Raw genomic sequence first — 8,616 nt, 5'->3', positions numbered from 1 at the left:
GTAGAAAACCCAACTTGAAATATTTCAAAGTGTGGGGGTGTCTTGCCAAGGTCCAGGTTCCTATACCTAAGAGGGTGAAAATAGGGCCTAAGACTGTGGATTGTGTATTCATTGGATATGCCACAAATAGTAAGGCATGTCGATTTTTGGTTCATAAGTCCGAACATTCGGATATTCATGATAATACGGTAATGGAATCAGATAATGCTGAATTTTTTGAACATATCTATCCGTATAAAACTAGACTTGAGTCATCTAGTGGGGGGTCTAAACAACCTCGAGAAGAACCAAAAGAGAATGAAACCAATGAAGAAAGTCCAAGGCGCAGTAAACGTCAAAGGACAGCTACTTCATTTGGATCTGATTTTGTAACATTCCTTCTTGAAAGTGAGCCTCAAACATTCAAGGAAGCGATGTTGTCTAGCGACTCAACCTCTTGGAAGGAGGCTGTCAATAGTGAAATTGAATCAATCTTAAGCAATCATACCTGGGAGTTGGTTGATCTTCCTCCAGGGAACAAACCTTTGGGTTCTAAATGGATCTTCAAAAAGAAGATGAAAGATGATGGAACTATTGACAAATATAAAGCAAGACTTGTTGTCAAAGGCTTTAGACAGAAAGAAGGTCTTGATTATTTTGACACATACTCGCCAGTGACTAGGATTACATCAATTCGGATGTTAATTGCCCTAGCTGCAGTATACGGTCTTGAAATCCATCAAATGGATGTGAAAACCGCATTCTTAAATGGAGAGTTGGAGGAAGAAATCTACATGGAACAGCCTGAGGGCTTCGTAGTTCCCGGCAAAGAAAAGAAAGTATGCAAACTTGTTAAGTCACTTTATGGACTAAAACAAGCACCGAAACAATGGCATGCAAAGTTTGATCAAACCATGTTGTCAAATGGATTTAAGATCAATGAGTGTGATAAATGTGTTTACATTAAAGACACTACGGGTCAGGAAGTCATTGTATGCCTATATGTGGATGACATGCTGATAATGAGCAAGAACATTGCCAATATAAACGCTACTAAGCGTATGCTTGCTAGTAAGTTTGATATGAAAGATCTAGGAGTAGCCGATTTGATATTGGGAATAAAGATTCACAAAACTCCTAACGGTCTAGCATTGTCTCAATCTCATTATATTCAAAAGGTACTTGAAAAGTTCAAGTATTTGAATTTCAAAAAGGCAAAGACCCCAATTGATGTGAACCTTAATCTTGCTAAGAATAAAGGTGAAAGTCAATCTCAATTGGATTACGCCAGAGTATTGGGAAGCTTGATGTATGTCATGAATTGTACACGACCAGACATAGCCTGCGCTATAAGTAAACTGAGTCGATACACAAGTAATCCCAATCAAAATCATTGGTTGGCAATGAAGAGAGTTTTGGGGTACTTAGAAGATACTCAAAACTATGCTTTGCATTACAACAAATATCCAGCAGTTCTTGAAGGATATAGTGATGCAAATTGGATTACTGGGTCAACTGAAACGAAATCCACGAGTGGATATGTTTTCACTATTGGTGGAGGAGCAATTTCTTGGAAATCATCCAAACAAACATGTATAGCTCGCTCTACAATGGAGTCAGAATTCATCGCCTTAGACAAGGCAGGAGAAGAAGCTGAATGGCTCCGAAATTTCTTAGAAGATATTCCGTTTTGGCCCAAACCAATGGCCCCTATATGCATACACTGCGATAGTCAAGCTGCAATAGGAAGGGCTGGAAGCGTTATGTATAACGGGAAGTCTCGTCACATAAGACGAAGACATAACTCTGTTAGACAACTACTCTCTAGTGGAATTATCACAATTGACTATGTAAAGTCAAAGGATAATGTGTCGGATCCACTTACAAAAGGCCTAACTAGAGAGGGAGTTGAGAGATCATCGACGGGAATGGGACTATGGCCGAGAACAAGTCATCGTGGCGGTAACTCTACCTAGAAGACTGGAGATCCCAAGATCTAGGTTCAAGGAGATAAAACAAAGTCATAGATGACGGTTCAACATTGTCAAAAATTATTTTATGTCCATTCTCATGATGAGACAATGTTCAGTAACCAGGATAAAGGCATAAGGACTTTTTAATGGTTTCTAAGTTTGATACAGGGTATATCAAATAGTGTATCTACGGGATAACACAGTTAGAAACCACCTATGTAAGTGTGAAGTGTAAGCCGCTTCAAGGAGAATCCGGTAAGGCCAGTTCTCTAAGCACTTATTAATCGAAATGTGTTCATGGCTGAGACGAACAAAACAATGAGAATCAAAAACAGTTCAAGGGTTGGTTGTGTGACTTATGTTGTCTAGGTATACACTAAAGCTCGACGGTTCAAAGATATCAAATCTACCGATTGACCGAGTATATCCGATATATGTTCACTACGGAAAGTTTAAAGGGAAACCTACTTATCCAGATGCGATTAACCCTTACTTACGAGACACACAAGTTTTTCATGCATATGTTTTAACAATAGCCATTCCCCATTCATGTGGGGGATTGTTGGGTTTAGCAAGGTGTGAATGGGAAATAAAAAAGAGAAAATGGAAAGTGGAAGAACCAATGAAAGTGGGGGAACCAATTTTGGAGGGAAAATGAAAAGTCATCATTGCAAAAGTGCAAATGAAAGGTCATTTTTACCATATCGATAGAAGAAAGGAAATTGTTGTCCTTATATTAGGAAACACTTCCTTTAGTTCTTAAAGGGTTAAGAAGAAGGTGCCCCCTCGCGCCGTCGTCGTCGCTCGCTCGGCCTCGGCTTCGGATTTGGATTTGGATTTGGCAAATGATGTGATTGATTGATAATATTTTTGGACAAAATTTGTTTAATCAATCTTGTTAAATCATTTCCTTTCTCTTATAAATTAATTCAAAATGTTAATTAAATAACAGAATTAATTTGGCGCAATTGAATTTATTTAAAAATTCATGTGTAACGGTAATCCTTCCAAAAAGTCGTTACTTTTCCCAAACGGTAATCCTTCTGAAAAGTCGTTACTTTTCCCAAAGGACACAATGTTCTGGAAAAAAAAATGGGTCTGAACAGATTTTCTGAACAGACGCGTTCCTTGCTGCAAATGGCTATAAATAAGAGGTCTTTTTCATTTTTTCAAATACTGAAAATTTTCCTCTCTGCATACATTTTCTTTCTAAAATAAATTGTCGATCGACTGAGTCTATGTGTGCTCTTGTTACTATTCTTGCGTTCGCTGAAGTTATTGAAGTTTGAGGTACCGCTACTTCTTTAACAGGTTAATCCGTTTTATCTTGGGAGGAATTAATCTGCAACCTCGGGTACACTGAGGGGATTAAATTTCTTAAGGAAACACAGTGGTTTCTGTGGACTCGGATTAACAATTATTCTGTCAATTTCATCTTTTTTCTGTTTCTATATTTTTGACTAACTTGAATACAGGAGATAACACTTCTGGCATTGCTTTTAGCAGTGGGACAGCAAGTTATATGTTGGGAATGAGTCCATACATAGCATCTCAGGCCGATGCAGGAAATTTACCAATTAATACTAAGAATCTTGCTATTACTTGGATGCTTCCTTATCTTCTTCTTGTTAGCTTTGCCGGTTTATTCTCAATTGTCGCACTAAGAAAGATGATGATAATGAAGTACAAGTTGACGTATCCAAGTGGAACCGCAACTGCATACTTGATCAACAGTTTCCACACTCCTAAAGGAGTAGAGCTCGCCAAAAAACAAGTTGGTTCCTTGTTCAAATCGTTTGGGTTCAGCTTTATATTTGGGGCTGTTCAGTGGATATTTGCACGTGATGAAGGCTGTGGATTTGCTAGCTTGCATACATTTGGTTCCCAAGCATATGCCAAAAGGTTATATTTTGATTTCTCATCTACCTATGTTGGAGTTGGTATGCTTTGCCCCTACATGGTCAACATATCATTGCTAACGGGTGCTATAGTCTCGTGGGCTTTCATGTGGCCAATGATTGAAGCAAAGAAAGGCGACTGGTACTCTGCTCACTTATCTGCAACAAGTCTTCATGGAATCCAAGGATACAGGGTATTTATCGCAATTGCCATGATGCTTGGTGATGGTCTTTTCCATTTTGCGTACATGTTGGTGGTTACAATCTTAAGTTTCGCAAAGAGGACGACTAGTCCTCAGAATGATTGTTCAGAAGAAGATGATGACGAGAAGATACGAAACGATTACTTCTTGAAAGACCAAATTCCCAACTGGGCAGCCGCTGGGGGATATGCTGGTATTGCAGTTGTGTCGATCATTGTGGTACCCATGATCTTCCACTCGCTCAAATGGTATCATATTATGGTTGCCTATTTAATTGCATCTATTTTGGCCTTCTGCAATTCTTATGGAGCCGGCCTCACTGATTGGTCCCTCGCCTCAAATTACGGAAAAATTGCAATTCTTACATTTAGTTATTGGGTTGGTTTGGAGAATGGTGGAGTGATTGCTGGACTTGCCTCATGTGGTTTAATGATGAGCATACTAGACACAGCTTCTGGCTTGATGGGAGATTTCAAGACTGGTTACTTAACCCTTACATCCCTGCGTTCCATGTTCTTTAGCCAACTCATTGGAACTGCCATGGGCAGTGTAATAACCCCTCTAGTCTTCTGGATTTTTAACTCTGCCTATCGATTAGGTGATCCAGAAGGTTCATACCCTGCACCATATTCTCTCATGTATCGTGGAATCGCCCTACTTGGCGTTGAAGGTTTTGGAAGTCTACCCAAACATTGCCTCAACCTCTCTATTTGCTTCTTTCTGGCTGCTATTCCCATCAACTTAGTGACTCAACTGCTGAAGAAATTTGAGACCAAGTACAGAATTTATCGATTCATTTCCGAGTCCAATGTGCATGGCCATACCATTTTACCTTGGAGGCTACTTTGCCATCGACATGTGTCTAGGCTCATTGATCCTATTCGGTTGGCAAATGTATAACAAGCAGAAGGCTAAAGATTTTGGACCTGCAATGGCTTCTGGTCTTATATGTGGTGACTCATTGTGGGGAATTCCAGCGTCTATTCTTGCTCTAGCTGGTGTCAAAGCTCCATTTTGCTTGAAAGTTTAGTCACAGACCACTTTTGGCCCTTCCACTTAAGTCTAATTAGAGTCTTTTGATTGTCTTTAACAGTCCAAATTAGGCTATTTTAGCTCAGCATCTTATTTTAAGGTATCTGTATTTTGTTATTTACTAATGTTAAAACAAGTTCTGTTTCTATATACCCTTGTTGTTTTCAAATCTAGAGACGTACTTTGCATGTTTTAATGCAATTTTGTTTCATTTCTATTGCACTTTTAATCTTCAGCATATACTAAGTTGTACTTTTGTTCTCTGGGTGTCTATGAATATCTCACAATGTGAATGAAAATAAGGAGCAAATGGAGTCAGTCAAATACAAATATATATGTTGTCTCTGTTGGGATTTGAACGTGAGACTTCATGGTGCTCAATTCACTTTATCGATCACTAAACCAGACCCTTGGCTGCTAGTCGTCTTTCACGTCTTTTTAGCTGTCAGTTTCAAGTAGATGGACAATTTATGATTTTGTGGAAAAGCAGTAGTTTTAGGAGGTGATTTCTGACAAACTCTTCCTGTTGTACGATATGGGAAAAAGGAAGACTTTATTGCAAGGTACAACTGAGATTGTTATATCTCTTATTCAGAGACACAAAATTTCACTCTTTGCTATCCAATAACCTTTGGTGGATGGTTCAAAAATACACCACTATTCTTGGAAATTTGGTATGTCTGGATGTTTCTCTAATGTCAACAACAAAGTTTGGCTCTTCTGGAACAATGTGTAATCACCTTAGATACTGAACAATTGCGAAGTGAGCCATATTTTTGAAGATTCCCCTATGTATATCGTATAGTCTAAAACAGTGGTTAGAGACATCTTTGAAGAGGCTAAAAGTTTAGAAAAAAATATTGAAGAAGGAGAACAGAAGCTCTAGGCAGATGATAATGCCAACAACAGAAATGAGGTGAACAAACTCAAAGCAAAATACATGAAGAATGTACATTCTTTTTGGAAGCAGAAAGCCAGGCTAAAGTAGAGTTTAGAAGGAGACAAAATATTTCCATAACATGATCAAAGGCAGAAGGAAGAGACTTCATATTCATAGAATCAGTAGATAGAAGGGGAGGATAATATCTCAGAAGCTGCTATTGACTATTATGAGAACCTTTTCTCTCATGAGTCCTTGAGAACTAACCTCATTATACAGACACTTGAAATAATGTGGCATCATACTACTTTCAAAATTTAATTTGTAAACCAGTCACTTCGTTCTGTTTCGTTTTGTCGCCTGAACGGTAGTGTTCATAATACACTAGATACCATAGGACTTCCACACCACAAATGATCAAATCACTAGATGATGAAGAACTAACACCACAAGTTATCAAAATTTTGCCATGTATAGACCTCAGTGGTACACTCCGAATAGAAGAATATGTTGCATCTGGTATAGATAACGACAGTGACAACAACTTCTTACAGCAAAATAGTAAAAGGAGAATGTTCATTCAGCAAGCAGTAAGACTAGTTAGAGGTTCATATTCAAAATCATTACATAGTAAAGCTGCAAAATTGTTCTAGTTTAATCTCTATATATGGTAGCTCTTTCTACTAGTTACTTCCCCACACTTTTGCTATCTGTATCTACTAGCAATTATTGTGGTGGTTGACGAGTTAGATTCAACACTAACTGATGCAGCATATTTGGAATCTCTGGATCGTCCTGCAAATTAAACACAAAATTACTACTTAATATCATAATGTATATTTTGGTATTGTACATCATCTAGAGGGATGTTGATCTGTGGGAAGAAATAAGACGATGGACTCACACGAGTAATGATGCCAAAAGTGTTGTCAATTAGCTGTTTTGGAAAATTGGTTCTCACTGTATCATATATCCTGTATCATGAAGGGAAAGATCAAATCAAACAATAATGTTGTTGATAATTAGAGACTAATTCACCACAAGAGCAGCAGGGACAAAAACAAATTACCCGCCTACCCATGCTACTCGCGAAAGACTTAGGTAGCATTGAACAACATATTTTAGCTGCTGTGAGCAAGGGATTTCAGAAGTAAATGTGTCTACCAGTTGACGCAGGACTTGTATCACTAACAGAAAACGAGCGGGGAGAGCACAACAATATTTTAGCCCTTTCTCTTGCATCAAGATTTTCATAAGCATGAGTGTTGCAACCTGCACAGACATATCAACAATAGTAATTCAGAAAAAAGGTTGAAAAAGACAGTCAAAAGGTTTTCTTATCATGGTCTCACTTTCAAATGAATTACACTGTGTAAGGACTCAAGCTGCTGGAACATTACATGAGAAAACTATATGGATGTAAAAACTCTCGGGAGTATTTGACCATTTTCGACTCAAATACACTCTCTTATTACCAGAATGAGAAGAAAAGAGAGAGGACCAGAAACATGAAAACAAACATTACTATGACGTGGATGATATCAACACTAAACGATATCACCAGGTCATTTCTTCAATTCTTCCATTCTAAACTTTCTTTTAAAGAAACAAAGAAGGGCCTTCTTGGCAAAACCCCTCCTCTGCTTTGTTCTTAATTTTGTGATCTTTTATTCTGGTTAATTCAATTTTTTTTCATATGAACTACATGTATAAAAGTTGATCACAGTAGAAGCATTTCGCATGATCACTGTAGGCAGGCCTAACTAACCTTCCGTATCAGTTGATCACCATGAAGGATGCAGTGCATGCATAAAGGAACTACTTGTGTGTCTAGCAATAAAAGAAGAATTTCTTGCCCATATGACTCATCGAACTGCACAAGAAATCGTATAATTAGTACTGGTTAGGATCAGATTATGATACATCACATGCTTCTGGTGCATTAAAGGTAAATTAGGTACTGTATTATGACCTTTGCTAGGGCAGAAATAAGATTCAAGATGCTAAGTGTCACAAATCGCAGAGGCCTCATCACATTTTCAGAGATTCGGAGAAATGGATTAAGAAAATATGGTATGTTTGCTGCATAAAAAAGAATAGTGTTAGAAGAATAAACTAGTGAAATAAATCTTGTTCCGTGTCACAATCTAAATAAGCAATTTGTTGTTGCTACCTTTGAGGAGCCCGATTCTTGCATCTGGGCGAGAAGCCATACACTGCACTCATAAAAGATTAATTATGAGGCACTGACTATCGCCTTTACAGGCTATATACACAGAACCGAAAAGTATATTCACCTGAATTACATTAAGAGCATTACAAAGTCGAGTAGATTCCGTCATAGTTAATGTTGGGTCTAAAAGCTTGGGGTACACTGCTACTACTTCCTAAAATCAAAATTAGATCCATAAATCAATTAAGAGTGGTGAAGTTACAACGAAGCAATTCGATGATATAGCTACCTGTAAAAGTATGGTGAGTGTAAGTTCAGAGTTCCACAAGTGAAATCCAAGATCCATGCGCATTGCTTCAGTTGACTGCTCTATGATGAAATTGTTGAGTTCAATAAGAACAGCTTCGCGAGTACTACTCTCACGAAGATTCATTATCAATTGCTCCGTCCTGTAACGACGCTCCGACGGATTACTCAT

At 38.1% G+C, this 8,616-nt stretch overlaps 1 protein-coding gene across 1 annotated transcript; it reads right to left on the bottom strand.

Annotated features, from left to right (window-relative positions):
- Positions 1-6,691: 6,691 nt before the first annotated feature.
- On the bottom strand, positions 6,692-8,616 carry LOC125869296 (uncharacterized). Its single transcript, XM_049549867.1, has 8 exons — positions 8,428-8,616; positions 8,263-8,352; positions 8,139-8,181; positions 7,938-8,047; positions 7,734-7,838; positions 7,035-7,237; positions 6,840-6,939; positions 6,692-6,757 (listed from the first exon to the last, which is right to left on the bottom strand). The coding sequence occupies exons 1-8, from the start codon at positions 8,614-8,616 to the stop codon at positions 6,692-6,694; spliced, it is 906 nt and encodes a 301-aa protein (XP_049405824.1).

Source organism: Solanum stenotomum, chromosome 6 (assembly GCF_019186545.1).
Source record: "Solanum stenotomum isolate F172 chromosome 6, ASM1918654v1, whole genome shotgun sequence".
Lineage (NCBI taxonomy): Eukaryota > Viridiplantae > Streptophyta > Magnoliopsida > Solanales > Solanaceae > Solanum > Solanum stenotomum.
Note: the sequence above shows the minus strand (reverse complement) of the source record. Positions and strands in the feature narration are given on the sequence as shown.

What these genes read in the sequence shown, in the direction of transcription:
- LOC125869296 (XM_049549867.1), bottom strand. Translation starts at nt 8,616, where the DNA reads ATGAGTAATCCGTCGGAGCGTCGTTACAGGACGGAGCAATTGATAATG. An exon ending in ATGCTCTTAATGTAATTCAG is followed by an intron (nt 8,182 to 8,262) that starts GTGAATATACTT and finishes TTATGAGTGCAG; the next exon opens with TGTATGGCTTCTCGCCCAGA. An exon ending in TTATTTCTGCCCTAGCAAAG is followed by an intron (nt 7,839 to 7,937) that starts GTCATAATACAG and finishes TTTCTTGTGCAG; the next exon opens with TTCGATGAGTCATATGGGCA.